Source organism: Loxodonta africana, chromosome 12 (genome assembly GCF_030014295.1).
Source record: "Loxodonta africana isolate mLoxAfr1 chromosome 12, mLoxAfr1.hap2, whole genome shotgun sequence".
Lineage (NCBI taxonomy): Eukaryota > Metazoa > Chordata > Mammalia > Proboscidea > Elephantidae > Loxodonta > Loxodonta africana.
In genome coordinates this window covers 105,697,325-105,714,787 of record NC_087353.1, presented here as the reverse complement: position 1 = coordinate 105,714,787, position 17,463 = coordinate 105,697,325, and the positions used below count along the sequence as shown (strand labels likewise).

General features: G+C 58.4%; 1 protein-coding gene across 12 annotated transcripts in view; it reads left to right on the top strand.

The window, feature by feature from the left end:
• ELN (elastin) overlaps positions 1-17,044 on the top strand; it is a 30,579-nt gene extending 13,535 nt beyond the window's left edge. For 2 of the 12 annotated variants that reach the window (XM_064296114.1, XM_064296111.1), the window contains 25 exons: positions 398-469; positions 787-816; positions 1,304-1,375; positions 2,064-2,105; positions 2,506-2,565; positions 2,828-2,875; positions 4,166-4,255; positions 4,338-4,394; positions 4,837-5,058; positions 6,060-6,113; positions 6,579-6,677; positions 6,906-6,947; positions 7,279-7,365; positions 8,319-8,369; positions 9,556-9,651; positions 9,735-9,794; positions 10,365-10,415; positions 11,062-11,100; positions 12,594-12,656; positions 12,738-12,797; positions 13,090-13,170; positions 14,031-14,069; positions 14,220-14,273; positions 14,669-14,713; positions 16,935-17,044. In XM_064296114.1, coding sequence (XP_064152184.1) covers positions 398-469; positions 787-816; positions 1,304-1,375; positions 2,064-2,105; positions 2,506-2,565; positions 2,828-2,875; positions 4,166-4,255; positions 4,338-4,394; positions 4,837-5,058; positions 6,060-6,113; positions 6,579-6,677; positions 6,906-6,947; positions 7,279-7,365; positions 8,319-8,369; positions 9,556-9,651; positions 9,735-9,794; positions 10,365-10,415; positions 11,062-11,100; positions 12,594-12,656; positions 12,738-12,797; positions 13,090-13,170; positions 14,031-14,069; positions 14,220-14,273; positions 14,669-14,713; positions 16,935-16,978 — 1,658 coding nt within the window. In that variant the 3' untranslated portion in view covers positions 16,979-17,044. The remainder of the gene's footprint in view (positions 1-397; positions 470-786; positions 817-1,303; positions 1,376-2,063; positions 2,106-2,505; positions 2,566-2,827; positions 2,876-4,165; positions 4,256-4,337; positions 4,395-4,836; positions 5,059-6,059; positions 6,114-6,578; positions 6,678-6,905; positions 6,948-7,278; positions 7,366-8,318; positions 8,370-9,555; positions 9,652-9,734; positions 9,795-10,364; positions 10,416-11,061; positions 11,101-12,593; positions 12,657-12,737; positions 12,798-13,089; positions 13,171-14,030; positions 14,070-14,219; positions 14,274-14,668; positions 14,714-16,934) is intronic. The other 10 variants (XM_064296112.1, XM_064296113.1, XM_010596331.3 and 7 more) reach the window with 10 other exon arrangements.
• Positions 17,045-17,463: the final 419 nt, after the last annotated feature.

The window sequence follows — 17,463 nt, the reverse complement described above, 5'->3', positions numbered from 1 at the left end:
CCTGCACTACCAGGCCGTAGTGGCCCAGCCCCAGGGGAGATGGAAGAAGCAGGGGCCCAGGCACACAGAGAGTTCTGGGCAGCATGCATCCACACGTAGCTGGGAATGAATATGAAGTGGTAGACAAAAGGACACAGGCTTCCTGGCCTGCAGGGAGCTTCTACCATCTGAAACGTTCTCCCGCTCTGCCTCCTCGGGGGAGAGTGCTCCAGGAGGAGGTTGTCACTGAGAAGGCTGAGCTGCACGCTCATTCTAGGGAATGGGATTAAAACTCAGGTCTTCTGACCCTGGGCCAGCCAAGGAAGGCAAGTCATGGGCCTGGGCTAGGAGTCGGTTGTGTGACCCCAGGGAGCAGGCACCCACACTGGGCTCATTGCCTCCCTCTCTCCCTGCTCAGGAGCTCGGTTCCCTGGTTTGGGGGTGCTCCCTGGAGTCCCCACTGGAGCAGGAGTCAAGCCCAAGGTCCCAGGTATGTGGATGGCCCAGGCTGGGGCCATGGTGGGACTCTCCACTTGCCCTCAGGGCCCGCCCAGTCCCTCCCTCTGGTCTGGAGTGGGAGGTGGAGGAGTCCTGGGCTCTGGGACCCTGGGTGGGCTCCTCTTGGGCTCCAGCCCCGATGCAGCTGGAAATCTCAGAGTGTGCGCAAGGACGGCATGAGCAGGCGTGGTCTGGGCAGAGTGGGCCGCTTCTGGGCTGCCCAACCCTCAGGCAGCCTGGCACCAGCCAGGGTGCCTCTGCGCCCAGCACCAAGGCCATAGCTGCAGTGACAGCTCCTTGTCCTGGCAGGTGGAGCTGGAGCTTTTGCCGGAATCCCAGGTGAGCAAGACTTGATCCTCCCTGATGGGGGCTAGCAGGGCAGCTGGCCAGGCAGGGGCTTTGGCCCTGGGAGGGGTTGGACACCCAGAAACCCACCCAGGCCTGCCCCACTTCCCTCACACTACTGCTGCAGGCCTGGGACTGGCTTCAGCACAGAGCTGCGTCAGCACAGACCTGCCTCCCCAACCCCAGCCCCCATTTGTGGGGCAGCCCAAATGAGCCCAGAAACCCTACCACCCAAAGGCTGTGAGGGCTGCAGGCCCCAACTGTGGCCGGAGGCCCAGGAGGGAGAGGGCCCTGCATCTTCCCGTGGTTGGGGAGCACTCGGTGATGAGTGGCGGAGAGGTGGGGGATCTCTGGGCAGCATGCCTTCCGGGTGCTGTGGGAGCCATCCTGGGGGGCACAGAGGAAGAATATAAGGATAAGAGCTTAGACAGGCCCGAGGAGATGTGAGAGCCTGGCCCTGATGCTGCTCTCTGTCCCACAGGGGTTGGACCCTTTGGGGTCCAGCAGCCCGGGGTCCCACTGGGATACCCCATCAAGGCGCCCAAGCTGCCAGGTAAGTCGAGGACAGGGGCAAGAGGTAGCACAGCCCCTCAGTCCTCACTGCTGAGTGTTCAGCTGGAGGGGGGCCTGTTTGGCCACCGGTGTCTCTGGTAGAGCAGCCAGAAGCCAGGTAGGGAGGCCCCTTCTGGACACCACCAAAGGAATATGAGGGGAAGTCAGTTCAGCAGGTGCTAGTCTCAGATACACTGCACGGACATGCCTATACACACATGTACATGTATGCACACGCACATGAGTCCACATGAACACACACCTCCACAGCCCCTGATGGGAAACTACTTGTGTGACAGAGAGCAGCACCATTCACTGGAAGGCCCCTCTGCTGTCAACCACCGGCACCCCCCACAGTCAGCTCGGACAATGAGATGTTTGCTGGGGTGGGGAGTAAGGAAGACAAGCAGACTCTAGGCCACTCCTGGGCCTGGATTTGTAGAGGATGAGTGTCCCATCAGACCCTGGGGCAGGGATGTCTCTGCTTTCCTGAGAGCCTCGGGATCCTGAGGGGACCCACATCAGGTCTTAGGGCAACTGTCACCCTACTTGGCAGGTGGGAGTGGGGGGAGAGGATGGCTGGGGTCTCGGTGCCTGTGGGGGTGGGTGTGTCCACATAGGTAGGTGGGGTCCAGCGAGGTGTGGGCCTGTTGTGGGGCAGCCACTGAGCTGCCCTGCCCTCTTCCCAGGTGGCTACGGACTGCCCTATACCACCGGAAAACTGCCTTATGGTAAGCAAGTCCCTTCTGGGCGTTGTGGACCACCAGGGGCTTCCAGCTCCAGGGTCCTGGCAGGGAGACCAGCAAGCTGGAGGGGGGCAGATCTTGGAATGGGAATCCCCTAAGGAAAGAAATGGAATCTGGACTCAGACTGGTCTTCAATCCTGGCTGGCCTTATCACAAGGCCTTGGAGGAATCATTTTTCTTCCCTGAGCCTCAGGGTCTTCATCTGTAAAATGGGAATAACAAACATCTGGCTGTAAAATGCCACACACATGTTTGTATTTGTTTGTACTTTGGCTGGAGGGGACAGGGTGGAGACTTGGGCAGCCTGGCCCCTGAAGGACAAGGCAGGGGAGGGCAGCAGATCTGAGATCTTCCCAGATGACTGCCGAGCCTTTCTGTTTTGTAGGCTATGGGCCTGGAGGAGTGGCTGGTGCAGCAGGCAAGGCTGGGTACCCGACAGGGACAGGTAAGGAAAGCCTCACCCCACTGCCAGCCAAGGAGGTGCTTATCATCCAGGCTTCAGGCCCTGAGGCTGGTCAGGATCTCTCCAGAAAGCAGGCCAGCTTACCCTACATCGGCCGGGGGCAGTTCTGTGAGCCTCTGCTTGCGATGAAGCCTCCACCTACACCCACATGTGAATGCGTGGGTTCTTTGGGGGCTGGGAACAGGTGAGCTCTAGAGCTGCTGGAGCCCAGTTTTCAGAGTCTCCCCACTCCCCTCTCTTCCAGGGGTTGGCCCCCAGGCTGCAGCTGCAGCAGCTAAAGCAGCCAAATTCGGTGAGTACCTCTGGAGTCCCCACCCACAAGCCCTCAGCCCCCATTCTCTCACATCACTATCACCACTGAAGGTCTGTCTCACAGACAACTAACCCAGGCCACCCCACCCCCATTTATTATCCAGGGCCAATTTTTTTCAGCTCCATCCATCCATCCATCCATCCATCCATCCATCCATCCATCCATCCATCCATCCATCCACCCATCCATCCATCCATCCACCCACCCATCCATCCATCCATGCATCCACTCATCTACCCATTCAACCATCCATCCATCCATTCATCTACCCATAGCAACAACCAGGGACAGAACTTGTCCAAAAGGTGTAAGCCATGTTGCAGGAGTCAAGAAGAGGGAGGCATCATTTCTACCTGTGGAAAATTCTAGGAAGGCTGCCTAGAGAAAATGACATTTGATTCAGGGCTTAAGATATAGGTAGTTTGTCATGTGGTTAACTAGGAAGGAGGAAGGAGTGCATACCTTTCCTTAATATGTTCCATAATTTTAGGTGGAACATATACGAGAATTTAAAATTTTAATAGTTATCTATCAATTTAAGGTGACCTATAAAATTTTTAACTAGCTCCTCAAACCCGTGATCCCTGGGATAGCATTGCCAAAAATATGGCAATGCAGGGGGCAGGGTGGCGTCTGGGCCACTGCCCTGGGTGATCTCTCAGTTTGGGGTCTGGCTGTTGAGGCTGAGTCCCCTCCTTCATCCCCAGACCCCAAGGAGCAGATCTATGGCCATGGTAGGACAGAAGGCATCTCCCGACTTGCCCAATGGGGCAAGAATGTAGCGGAAGCACCCAGCACGAGGCCCTCCCTACAGGCGCCCCAAGTCTCCTTGGCCGGCGGACTGGTGGAGATGGCTGGAATGTGGGAGGGGGCGAGCGGGCACTAGGGGCTGCCAGAGCCGGGCGGCCAGGCCGCTTGGATTACAAACTTGGCTGCGTCTTGGGAACACAGGGAGAGGAAGCCTTCGACATTCCTACAGGGGCCCCTCTGGCTGGGGAGCAGCCGCTTGTGGTTTCTCAGTATGTGGCAGTGATTAGAATGGGATTTGTCTGAAAACATACAAGTCCCTTAATAAGCGTGTTGAAATGGACACTTCGGGGGTGAGTCAAGGAACAGTGGGGTGGGGGCCTTCCCAGGCAGGCCCAGCTGGAGACGCCTGGACCTTGTTATTGGATGAGATTGCTCTGGTCAAGTCACCTTCCAAATGGCCTTCCTGCCTGGCCTCAGGAGGGACCCTGAGGAGCCACACCTGCTCTGTCCCCACCCCAGCAGGTGCTGCAGGAGCCGGAGTTCTCCCTGGCGTTGGTATTGGAGGGGCTGGTGTTCCCGGCGCCGTTCCTGGGATTGGAGGCATTGCAGGTAGTGTCTGTTCCCTCAGGGGGCGGAGACCTCCTTGAGAGGGCTGCAGAGACAGTCCTTACCCTCTGTGCTGTTTCTCTAGGGGCTGGGATTCCCGCTGCTGCTGCTGCTAAGGCAGCCGCCAAGGCAGCCAAGTATGGTGCGTATCCCCAGGGGCCCCGTCCTGTGAGACTGCAGGGCTTTGCCCTCACCCCTCTGTAGCAGCTTTGCTTCAGCCTCCCCACAGAGTGAATCAGTCAACCATAGGCCCTTATGTGGGTCTGCCCCCCTATTCACACCACCCCACTCATCTCTCTGTGGAGCACCTGGTTCCTCCCACCCACTCCCTAGGGCAGACCCACTGCCTGGGTGCCCACCTAGCCCAAGTTGTGACTTTGCTTTAGAGATAGCTCTTGTTCTTCCCAATCTAAGCCCTCAGTGCTCTTTAGGGACTCTCTAGGTCCCTCCCCACCTCCATTGGGCCCTGGGGAAAGCCTGCACTCAGGACCTGTCACTCCTGCAGCACCCCAGAACCCCTGCCCTTGGAGGGCGTCAAGGTCCCCACAGGGCCAGGCAGGAGAACAATCCTTTTTCTTCCACAGGAGCTGCTGGAGTTGGAGTCCCAGGTGTTGGAGTCCCAGGTGTTGGAGTCCCAGGTGTTGGAGTCCCAGGTGTTGGAGTCCCAGGTGTTGGAGTCCCAGGTGTTGGAGTCCCAGGTGTTGGAGTTCCAGGTGTTGGAGTCCCAGGTGTTGGGGTCCCAGGTGTTGGAGTCCCAGGTGTTGGGGTCCCAGGTGTTGGGGTTCCAGGCATCCTAGGTGTACCAGGTGAGTTGGGTTTTCTGTGTGTGTAAAAGAGAACTATTGAAACTGTCGCCAAAGCCTTTGGATTCTGACACTTTACTAATCTGTCTTCTCCTTTCCATACCCTTGGTCATGCCACATCCTCTATCCCTTGGGCTATAACAACCTCCTAACTGGCTACTGCCAGTATCATCTTCTCCAATTCACTTTCTGCCTGTCACTATGCTCCCAGGTGCAAGAACCATGTCTTTTTCATCTCTATGCTTCCAGCTCTTGTATGAGTGGGTGCTCAATAAATGGTGAATAGATTGGTGGGAAGGTAGATGGATGGGTAGATGGATGGGCAGACGGACAACTGGGTGGGTAGGTGAGTGGCCATGTGATGAATGAGTAGGCCCGTAGATGAATGGAAAGATACAAGGATGGTTAGATACATGGATGGATAGACAGACGGGTAAAAAGGTGGCTGGATAGATGAATGGACATGCAGAAAGGAAAATGGATAGGCAGATAGGGGACTAGATAAGTGGTTAAAAGATGGATGGATGGATGGATGGATGGATGGATGGATGGATGGATGGATGGATGGATGATTGGATAGGAAGATGGGTGGATATGCACTGGTCAGATGAGCAGATGAATAGATGGAGGATAGGCAAATCCACAAAAGATGTTTGGAGAATGGCTGGATGAATAGATAGGCACATGGGTGATTAAGTGGGTGGACAGGTGGGTGAAAGGATAACAGAGAGGTAAGTGGTTGGTGGGTGAATTGAGATCCAGGGATAGCCAGACAAATGGACAGACAGATGGCTGGGTCAGTGGGTGGATAAATGAGTAGATGGGTGGACAGAAAGACGATAGATGGATAGAAATATGAGTGGGTAAATGAATGGATGGACACTCTATGTTGACTCAATAGAAAGAATGCGGATGGGAAGACAGACGAGTGGTCTAAGGTATATGTATGGGGCATCTCTTCTCCATTCTCTCCTGAGCATTTGTGTCCCCCTTGATCTCTCCAGGAGCCTTGTTACCAGCCGATGCAGCTAAAGCAGCCGCCAAAGCAGCCAAGTACGGTGAGTGCTGTGCTGAGGCTCTGCCCACCCTGTCCTGGCCTTCACTTGTCAGAATTAAAGGACCCTCAGAAATCTTCTACTGCCCTGTAGTACACCCCAGAAAAAGGGAGTGACTTGCCCAGGGTCACATGGCTGGACACTGCCAGAGCTGGGGCTTGGACCTGGTGGGCCCAGAATGTCTCCCCAGTTGTCTGCCATTGCTGGCCATGGAGCTTGGTGATGAGCAACCAGGCTGGCAGTGCCCCGGCCCCCCTGCTCTGGCCAGAGTCCTCTCGGGTCTGGTGGGGAAATGGGACCCCTGCCTGCAGTGATTCCACATCCAACAGAGAAGAGAGGGGCCTGGGGGTATCAGTAAGGCCTGTGGAGGAGGCTTATGGGGGCCCAGAATCCCATGGGCCAGACCTGCTCACTCTCCCCACCCTTCCCACGGAGGTCCTTTTCCACCTGGTTCCCTTCCCTCTGCAGGGGCCGGAGTTGGAGGCATTCCCACCTTCGGGGTTGGTCCTGGAGGCTTCCCGGGCTATGGCGTGGCACCTGGAGTAGGAGCTATCCCTGGAGCTGTCTGTGAGTCCCGCCTGGGGAGAGCTGCTATGAAGCAGTGGGGCTTCCCTCCTGTGCGGCTACACAAGCGTACAGGGGAGTGCAGACGGCTTTACCGTGTTGAAGGCTAGGGGCCCAGAGAAGCTGGGGGAGATGCAGGAGGGCCTTCAGTGTCTTTTCGGGCAGGAGAGCTTGTCAGCACAGCCTGGCCCAAGGTTTCTGAGGGTCTCCTTTTTTCTCGATTCCTCATAGCTGCAGCCCAGGCAGCAGCTGCCGCAAAAGCCGCCAAGTTTGGTGAGTGTCCCAGCCTTGCCTGTCCCCGAGCCCAGAGTGGCACCCTCCCCTCCTCTCCTCCCCATGGAACCCAGGCTCCAGGCTGGGAGCAATCCCCGCAGAAAGGCTCAGCAAGTACCCGGCCAGGCCTCCAGGGGCAAATGGCCCTGGCTTCCTCAGCCACACTTAACTTTCCCACCAGTTGCCCACTGCTAGGATTATTAGTGCCCGTGCTTCCAACCCTACTCCAAACCAGAGAGTCCAAGGTGCCTATGCAGCCATTCTGTCCCTCCCCGGCCCACCAGGAGCTGGGCACTGGCGGGGACAGGCTAGGATGTTCTTCACTCCCCAGGTGCCGGAGCAGCAGGGGCCCTGGGAGGCCTGGTGCCCGGGGCTGGAGTTGCCATCCCAGGAGTGCCAGGTGCTGGAGTAGTGCCAGGTGAGCGGGGTCCTGGTCCAGAGACAGGCTGAGGCTGCTTCATGGAAGGGTCCCTGGAGTTGACCAAGGTCAATTGCGACATTTTATAGATCGGAAGACTGAGCGCAGAGGCAGGGAGGAAGGAAAGCAATTTCCTCTGCAGTGGTTCAGAGGAGAGCCCTCTATGGGGTTCTAGTTAGTGAGTGAACTTGGGCAAGTCCCACCCCCATGGCTACCCCCACCCCGGGAAACAGGCATGCTGGCTGAGCATCACAGCTGTGCTCCGCCAGGGCGGGGGTCTCAGCCACTGTGGGGAGCTTCCCGTCTCCTCATCAGGTGGGGGACCTCTGTCCCCCTCGGTTCCCCCGTGCCCTTTCCCCTCCACCAGTCAGAGGCCAAAGGGAAGATGTTAGATCACAAGGGGAGGAACCTACAACCTTGCTTGGTGGTTTCTTCCCATCAGATCTCTTTCTTTTTTCTGGGAAGAATTCCCCAAGCCGTGGGCCACTTCCTCCAGTTGTCTTGGATGCAGGCACTCTATATTAGGGTATTTTTTTAATTACCAGTCCGTATACAGAAAGCTGAACAAATCTTTCAGACCGGGGTTCAGGAGAGGGTCTTCACTCCTCCAGCAATAGCATCTTTAGGCTCCCACACACCGTACTAGAGCTAGAATCTCAGACCCTCAGAGCCTCATCTCAGTTCAGGCACTGGTTCCCAAGGAAGGGAAGGGTAGCCCAGGTCAAGTGTTTGGGGGGCCCACAGAGCCAGGCCCTGAACCCAGGCATTCTGCCTCAAGCGAGCTCTGTCCACCTCCTTCAGTGTCTCCAGCATAAGGACAGAATGCGTGGGGAGGGGCTGCTGGGAGAGGGGATGTTTCCCTAGAGCTGGCTTTCGGCCATGGCGGGGAAGCCAAGTGGAGTGGGGTGCTGGAGACCACTCCCAAGCCCCTCTCTTTATCCCTCCTGGAGCAGGGGTGCCAGCAGCCGCAGCCGCCAAAGCAGCTGCCAAAGCTGCCCAGTTTGGTAAGTGCCCCCCATTCTGCCCCACCCCTGGGCCCTAGAGGGCTGCTCTTGTGTCCTTTGTCCTGGGGGCTGGCAGCCTAGCCCCCTTGCTTTCCCATTCTGGCCATGGGCCTTGTTCACAGCTTTGGGGCCACCCGATCACCTTTGGGGGTGTGGGTGCAGTTTCAGATTAGGAAGGCAAGAACAGGCCCACTGGGCCCTGCCCTCCACCTTCCTGCAGCCCCAGCACGTCCCCGTCCCCCCACCCCTGGGCCTCCTGCTGCGCCTCTCAGGGCTCCAGTCCTCCAAAAGCTATTGCAGTACTTCTCGCTCTGGACGAAGTTTCCCATCTGTTGTTCCTCCTGAGGGCCACCCGGCAGCTCCAGACACCCACGGTTTCCTGAATCTTATGAATCACAGCATCCTCACCTGTACCAAACCCCACTGCCGTCGAGTCGGTTCCAACTCATAGTGACCCTACAGAACAGAGTAGAACTGCCCCATAGAGTTTCCAAGGAGCATCTGGTGGATTCGAACTGCCGACCTCTTGGTTAGCAGCCGTAGCGCTTAACTACTATGCCACCAGGGTTTCCCCTCACCTGTACAGCCAACTGTATTTTCAGCCCTGGGCCAGGAAGGCTGCACATCCTAGCTTTAGGGGCCTGGAGCAAGGTTCGGGTAGGAATCTCTAGGCCCCTAAGGCCATAGAACTTCAACTCAGGTCTGCTGATGACCAAACCCGTATACGAGAAACAACTTCTTTTGCTAAAGCCACGGTTTGCTGAGGTAACCCTTGCAACAAGCTTATGAAGCTGGTATTATTATTCCCATTTTACAGATGTAGAAATTGAGGTTCCAAGAGCTTACTTGCCTACAGTCACACAGCTAAAGAGGGCTGAGCTGAGATTTGAACCCAGGCCTGACTCTCTTCAAAGCTCCTTGTACTACATAAGTCTGCTGCCATCACCTCCAGAAGTCTCAGAGTGCTCCTTGTCCCTCAAAATGTTAAGAACGCCTGAACCTAAACATACCTCACATGAGGGATAAGGAAACTGAGAAGCAACATATCCAAGGTCACTCAGCAAGTCTGTGCCAGGGCTGGGCCAAGGACCCAAGGTCCTGACTCCCAGGCCAGTGCTCATTCCACAGGCTTCTGGCCTCTTTGGTCTGGACTTGGTTCAGAACTGGCTCTTCTCCCTCTCTGTAGGCTTAGTCCCTGGCGTTGGCTTGGGTCCTGGCGTAGGTCCCGGCGTCGTTCCAGGCGTGGTTCCCGGCGTCGTTCCAGGTGTGGGTCCTGTCGTTGGTGAGCAACATGAGTAAGCGGGCCTGAGGGGTCCCTGAATCCTCCGTGGACACCATCCATGAACCTCCTCTCTCTCCCTCCAGGAATAGGGGCCCCGGCTGCAGCCAAAACTCCTGCTGAGGCAGCCGCCAAAGCCCAATTCCGTGAGTGCCCACCGGCTTTCTCTCCTGGCCCCACTGAGCCAAGGCTGGCCCCAAGCTGCCCAGGCTGGAGCTGGCCTGGGACACGCAGCCTCGAACCAACCCCGCAGCCATGCCAGATCCCACAGGCAGCACGCAGAGGGGTTGGGAGCATAGACTTAGCCTGAGGGAGACCTGGGTTCAGTCCTGGGTCCCACACTAGCTGAGCAACCCCTGACCCTGTTCTTGTGTGTAAAGTCAGCATGCAGACTGCACCTACTGCGTAAGGCTTATAGGAGAATAAAATTCACTCCTTCAAGAGAGATAATTAGAAGATTAGGTTGGAAGGGAGAATCAGGTCCCGGTGTGCAGCCCTGAATGCCAGCCCCGGAGGGGGCTGAGCTTGGTGGTTAGCGGGAGCTCTAGGAAGATTGCTCCGGTGCCTGCAAAGTAGATGGGCCAAGGGGGCAAGTCTGCAGACAGCGGGAAAACCAGAGAGCAGGCCTCTGCACCATCTGGGCCCCTCCCCTGGCGTCTGACTCAGCTCTCCAGGTAGGACACCCCCTGCACCACTCACTGCTCATCTCTCTGCAGGGGCTGCAGCTGGACTTGGCGCTGGTGTGCCCGGGTTCGGAGTTGGTGCAGGTGAGGGGCGGTGAGGGCCTGGGAGACACCTCCTTCTCTTGGCATGTCCCCAGCATCCCACTCCCACCCAACTCAGATCACCACTCAGGGGTGCCAAGTGACTAGTCCGTTCCCCATGAAGTCCTCCAAGCAGTGGGAGTCCCCCCAAACAGTGCGAGATCGCTTCAGGCGAGGGGCCCAGGCTGCCAGATTGCAGAGTTTCCGTCTCCCCAGTGGAGGTAGCAGGGCTTCAGGCTGAGAAAAAGCCTAACTACCCAGAGCAGGGGACTGGAGATCCCTGAGTTCTGTGGGCACAGGCTGGGCCAGCCTAGTTCCCCTTTAGCAGTGCTCTGTGGGCAAGGGGGCCACTAGGAGTCCCACTTCTTCACCTAGTGGTTACTGAGCCCAACTCCATGCCCAGAGGGCCTGGAAGGGGAGGACAGGAAGGGAGAAATGGAAGGGCAGGTACAGTTCAGGGGTAAGCACCCCAGACTAGATTGGCAGGGGTGTAGTTAGATACTAGAGCTCTGTACCTGGCAGAGTGAGCTGCTGCCTGGGGATCCACAGCTTCTGGGCTGTAAGAGAAAGTCAGGGAGGGCTCTCTGGAGGTGGCAGAACCCCCAGGCACAGAGCTCAGCTGCTGATCACCCCCCACCCTTCTACCCAGTACCTGGAGCCCTGGCGGCAGGCAAAGCAGCCAAGTATGGTAAGTGCGTCCTGTCTCCCCACCCTCATGGCACCCTTGCTGCCCCATCCTCCCTGTCAGCACCTGGACACCCACCCCCTCCCACCCCGGGCAGGCCCAGTACCCAGAGTCTGCAGCCCAGCCTGGGATGGTCAGGCTAGAAAGGGGCAGTTTCTATGACACATTAATGAGGGCTGAGCAGACCTGGCCCCGCCCACTAAATGCCTATCCTGCCTCCAGCCACTTCCTCACCGGGTCTCCAAAGTTCCTCTGGCCCTGATGGTCTCAGTGGACCTAGAGGTCCAGGGAGGGGCCACACCTGCTGTTGGCATGAGGAGGCCAGCAACCCTTGCCTCTTCGCCAGTCCCTTGGCCAAACAGCAGAGTCGGTTGTCCTGTCAGGGCCCCGGGCCCCTTCCCTGTCCACATGGCTGCACCCGCTACAAGCAAAGTGAGCAAGTGAGCAAGTGAGCACCAAGGACATGGCAGACCTGCCTGTCTCCCCGCTTGGCACACTGGAAGCCACGAAGTCCAGAGTCCGTCCCCTCTGGCAGCCCAGCTTGGCCAGAACCACACTGTCTGTGGCCCTGGCATTCCCAGCCTCCTCGGAGCCGGGCTGGGGTCTCCGCCAGGGAACTACCAACCTGCCTCGACCCATCCACTTGGGGCCAGATTCCCCCTTGGCAAATCCAAGCCCCCACTCCCCCACAGCCTCCTCTGTTGCCGGCTGAGTCTGGCAGATGGGCCAGGAAATCAAGTGGTTTCCTATAGCAGGTGGGTGGAAGCGCAGGCTCAGGAACCAGGTTGCCTGGCTCCCAGCACAGCCCTGCACACATAACCTTGAGCACATCGCTTAACCTCTACTGTGCCTCAATTTTGTCATCTGCAAAAGGGGTATTTGTAACAGTACCTACCTTTCTGGTTGCAACGGCCAGTAAGTGTAAAGCACTCAGAGCTGTGGCTGGCCGGGTGCATGGTCCATGGAGTGTCAGCTGTAAATACCATGATTTCCAGCAGCTGCACACAGCGTCCAGACTTACAGAGTAAGCACACAGATGGTGTGTCCTTTTCCTCTCCAAACACCTGTAGGAAGGTGAGCAGAGTAAGCCCTATCGTTCCCTCTGGGGAGATGGGGAAAGTGGGGTTCAGAGAGGCTTCAACCATAACGAGTGGAGAAACCAGGCTTCGAACCCAGGGCAGTCAGTACCTGACATCCTTGGAAGCACCACCATCCACTGGTGTTCCACCTGTCCCTCTGGGCACTAGGCTTAGGCAAAGGAGGGGGCTGCGGTCCTGCGTCATAAGTAGAAGACCAGACCCCATGGACGTGTCCTCACCCAACTGGTAGGGCAGAGCTGGCACTCAGACCCAGGTGTCTGGACGTAAACTCTATATTCACTGCTCCTTCCACTAGTCACGTGGCCTCTGCTGCTTGTCTGCTTGCCTGGTTCCCCTGGGGCAGGGACACCTGGCCCTCCAGAAATAGGGGCTGATGTTTCCATCCTATCTCCACAGGAGCAGGGGCCCTTGGAGGGATTGGGGATCTTGGCGGAGTGGGTATCCCAGGTGGAGTGGCAGGTGAGGTGAAACCCCAGGATGGGCCGGGTGGAGAGACTGGCTTCTGGAGAGTCCCTCCCTGAGCCCCCTCTGTGTCCCCAGCAGCTGGTCCTGCTGCCGCAGCTGCTGCTGCCAAAGCTGCTGCCAAAGCTGCCCAGTTTGGTGAGCGCTGGCCTGGTGTGGGGCTATCGCTAGGCCCCCAAGGGTGGGGTGGGCTGCTGACCACATACCTGGAGCACGTGTTCCCTGACCTGCCCCCGGAGGGCCTGTGCTCTCACCCTGGGGACCCGTCCCCCAGTGCCCATCCCACCTCCTTGCCCCACTGCTACCCCCAAGTCCTCTGGGAGCCCAGGCATGACCTGGGTCCTATGACAAGTCCTCACCCCTCCACAGAGCCACTTTTCTGGCCGCATTGTGTGGACCAGTGTGGTTTGATGCAAAACTCTCTTCGCAGGTCTCGGGGTACCCGGTGGGCTCGGAGTAGGAGGATTGGGAGCCGGACTGGGGGTCGTCCCAGGAGTTGGGGGCTTTGGAGGTGAGGGGCTGCTCTGGAATCAGTGAGTGTGTTGTGTGTGTGTGAGAGAGAGAGACTTTCTCCCCCCGGCCCTTCCCCCGGCCCTTGCTGCTCCTTTGCTCAGGCCATGCTCTCTGCTCTCCACCTATCGTGCCCGCCCACCTACCCGCCACGCTTCACCTGTCCTCCAGGTGGGTGGGCCGGGCCTTCTTCCTGGGCTCCTGCAGCACTTAAGGGCTTGAGCGGGTCCTGAGCCAACTTTCGGTTGGAGCCCCCAATCCTCTCCCTCTCCTCTCTCTTTGAAGCCTCCCATCTACTTAAAAAAAAAAGTTGCCTGTCAAGTCAATTCCGACTCATGGTGACCCCATGTGTGTCAGAGTAGAACCGAGCTCCGTAGGGTTTTCAATTACTGATTTTGGGCAGTAGAATTCTAGGCCTTTCTCCCGAGGCCCCTCTGGGTGGAGTTGAGCCACCCACCTTTCTTCCAGTTAGAGAAGAGCGATCAACTGTTTGCACCACCCAGGTCCTCCAAGTGGGAGTTAGTCAGGATAATGATGGCTATGCCCATTTTCCAGAGAAGGGAATCAAACCTCACAGGGAAATGACTCATTACCATCATGGTGGCCTTGTGTGGACATTCACTCTCTCTTGGGTGCTCACTGTGCCTCCCTCCCACCCCCACCTGCAAGCCTTTTCCTGTGCTCTCCCTGAGCACGGACACGCAATACCAGCTCAGTAAAGACTTGTGGATGGGGGATAGGAGCAGGAGGGCCGGGGGTGGGGGGGTGGGGAGGATGAGACAGTGGGCAGATGGTCAGGAGGTAGAGTACAACCCTTGGATGGGGGTACTCCTGAGTCCTCATTGCTCCCCGTCTCCCCAGGTGTGGCCCCAGCTGTAGCTGCTAAAGCAGCCAAATATGGTGAGTTGCTCCCTGCTGCTCTTCCAGCCCTCCCCACCCTGGGTCAGGCCTCAGTCCTGCTCATGGTGCCTCGTCCAGGATGTCCCTGACCCCAGAGCACAGGGAGGATGCTCAGGACCCTGTCCTGACCCTCATTTGCCCTCTTCTCAGGTGCAGCTGGCCTTGGGGGTGTCCTAGGAGCCGCCGGGCCTTTCCCAGTTGGAGGTAGGAGCCATCTCAGCTCTGCCCAGGTCTGGAGGAGCCTGGACAGCTAGGAGCAGGGCCCCTGGAGCCTGCTTCTAGCAGAAAGATATGAGAGAGAGGGTGGGCACTCCAGGACAGGGAACATCCAGGGCCAAGGTGAAGGGGTGGGCCTCGGGTTGGGCAAGCACCGTGGGCCTTGGGTTGGCCAAGCACCGTGGGCCTCCAACACTAGGCTGAGGTGCCTCGCCAGGACACTAGACAGGGACAGGGCTTGTTGAGAGAGCCACTCAAGACTGCAGGTGGGGCGGGGGAGGTGGCCCCAGGCAGAAGGGCTGGAGGAGGCCAGTGCGGATGCAGGTGAGAGGAAACAAGCAGGGATGGAGCCATCGCCTGCCAGCCCCAACTCTTTTCTGCAGGAGTTGCAGCAAGACCTGGCTTTGGACTGTCTCCCATTTTCCCAGGTATGCCCGGGCTCTGATCCCGGCCCCTATCCTGAAGCTCTGGCCAGGCCCTTGCTCCTCCCCTGATTTCTTTCCTACCCAAGGGAAGTGAGCCAGTCCCCAGGGGTGGACCCAATTGCCTCAGATCACACAGGGTCTGAGCGAACACAAGGCCCCCACCCCCCTTAAAAGGACAAGGAACACAGCTTCTCCAGAACACCTGTGATGCCTCTCAGGGTGGCAGACAGAGTTCCCACCATGCTCAGAGGGGCACACTGAGGTTCAGAGAGTGCCAGGGGCCTGCCTAAGGTCACACAGGGAGCCCGGGCGGAGCCAGGGCTCCTGAAACCCCAAACTAGAACTTGGCCCTCTTGAGCCCCTCATCCCACCCCAGTCTCGGGACTCAGTCATGCTTACAGTGCCTGTGAGGGCTGTCCCTGAGGGCTGGGGGCTCCACAGACTTGGGCGTATCCGCAGCCCCCCTCCTCGCCTTGGAGGTGGTGGAGCAGGGGGCCTGGGAGTTGGCGGTGAGTCTGCCGGAGGAGCCCCTTTCAAGCAGTGCCAGGGCCCTGAGCTCCTTCGGTGGGGTAAGGGTATAATCCTAGCAGCTGGAGACAACCCCCAAGGGAATCAGAGCCCTGGGAGGTGGGACAGAGATTCAAGGACCTCGATTTCTGGGGCTCCCAGTGTAGCATTTGGCTAGACACCAGGGACCTGGGTCAGCCCTGGGGCTTAGGGGCTAACTGTGTAAGGGGAGAGCAGTGTCCATTCAAGCAGGGTGGCCACGGAGGCTAAAGCCTAAGGCATGTGAGAAGGGCTGCTTGTGAGGCTGAGGCTCGCGAGGTTGTCTCGGGTCTGACCATGATGTGGGAGCAGACGCTGGGGTACCGATGAGCTGCTCAGACCTCCACAGGCTGGATGCAATAGGCAAGGATCATGGAAGAAAATCCCCCTGGCCGGGGTGTGGGGCTGGGCAGGAGGGGGCTTGTGGGCAGGCTGGTGCCAGGAAGGCCCTTAGATCTCCTGGGATAGGACCAAGCTGGGTCCATGGTGGGGTACTGGGGGAGGCAGGAAAGCTTGGCCCTCCTTAATTCCCTGCACTTCCCACCACAGGAAAACCCCCCAAACCCTATTGAGGGGCCCTGGGAGCCCTGGGCTACCAAGGCGAGTAGAGCCTCAGCCCTGGAAGAGGTCAGGGAGGGAGGGCAGGACAGGAATAGGGCAGCAGTGGAAACGTCTGCCAGCCAGGACAGGGAGGGGCCGAGGCATGTTTGGACTGGCCCCAACAAGGCAGGTCTTCAACCTCCAACACAGTTACTCAGAGCTGGGCGTGGCTCACCCCAGAAGAGGCCTGACAGCAGCCCCCTCAAGTCAAATATCCTGCTGCCCACACTCCCCTGCCCCCCGCCAAGAGGGACCATGGAAAGAGAAGGGATGAGGAGAAGGGAAGAACCCCTAGGGCAGGGAAAGAGAGAGGATGGATGAGCCACGGGACCTCATAATTACAGAAATCAAGGGGGTGGGCAGGGGGCCACAGGTGCCCCACTTGGCCCTGAGCCACCCCCTTGCTCAAAGGTGCCATCAGGGTGTGTGTGGGTGGCTTCTGATCACCACCTCCAAGTCCCTTCCAACCATGGCCAGAGGAGTAGCTCTCGGGACTCCTCTCCACCTGTTCCGACTCCCACTGCACAGATGAGGCAGCCGAGGCCAGAGGAAGGGGCGGAGGCAAGGCTAGATTCACCCTTTCCAGGGGACCCACTTCCAATTGCAGGTGGTTCTGGCCCTATGGCAGTGCTTTCAAAAGCACCTGGGTGGACTAGAGGAGGAGGATGGTTTCTGCTCTTACCTGTCCCTACCCTGCTCATCTGCTCACTGCCACCAGGTGGCAGTAACAAGCTATGTCGGAGTCCGGAGGGCCTGGTTCTTCTAACTGATCCCATGACCTCAGACCTGTTCTTTGCCCCTCCTCTATGCCTCGGTTTCCTCACTATCCTGGACCACATAGGTCCTGCCCTGCACCCACCCCACCCCACCCCACCCACTGCAAGTGTCCAGCGGGAGTTTAGGAGATGCAACCGGTCAGAGTTTGGCCTGGGGTCATGGCCTGGCTCCTCGTGGCTTCTCAGAGCCTCTGCTCCCCCTTTGATGATGTGTGTGAGAACAGCTTGGAGTTGTCTGGGTGGGCAGGGGCCTGAGCACAACCAAGAGGCCCCACTGACTGCCGTGTGCACCCCCTCCCCAGGTGGGGCCTGCCTGGGAAAATCCTGTGGCCGGAAAAGAAAGTGAGCTTCCCAGGACCCCTGACTCACGACCTCATCAACGTTGGTGCTACTGCTTGGTGGAGAATGTAAACCCTTTGTGACCCTTCCCCACGCCCCCCCCAACCCCTGTCCTGGGAGGGACGAGGCAGGCTGGGCAGCTTGGAAATCCACAGGGCAAGGAGCCAGGAGAGCAAGGGGCCCCCAGGAGGTCTCCTGCTTCAGAGGCAAGGGGTGGGTGGGCTTGGCCCCCTGCTTCACCCCCTTCCCACCCAGGAGCTCCCCCTCCACCCTCGCCGTCTCCAGGGAACTTGGTGCTACACGCTGGTGCTCTCATCTTCCTGGGGGGAGGGAGGAGGGAAGGGCAGCCCCTGGGGAGCCCCTCCCCAGGGCTCCTCTGAAGATGGTGCGGACACTTCCCGGGCAGTCCCACGTCCCCCTGCCCACCAGGACCCACCCCTGGCTGTGGTCCAGTTGGTACCCAAGCACCTTAAGCCTCAAGCTGGATTCGGT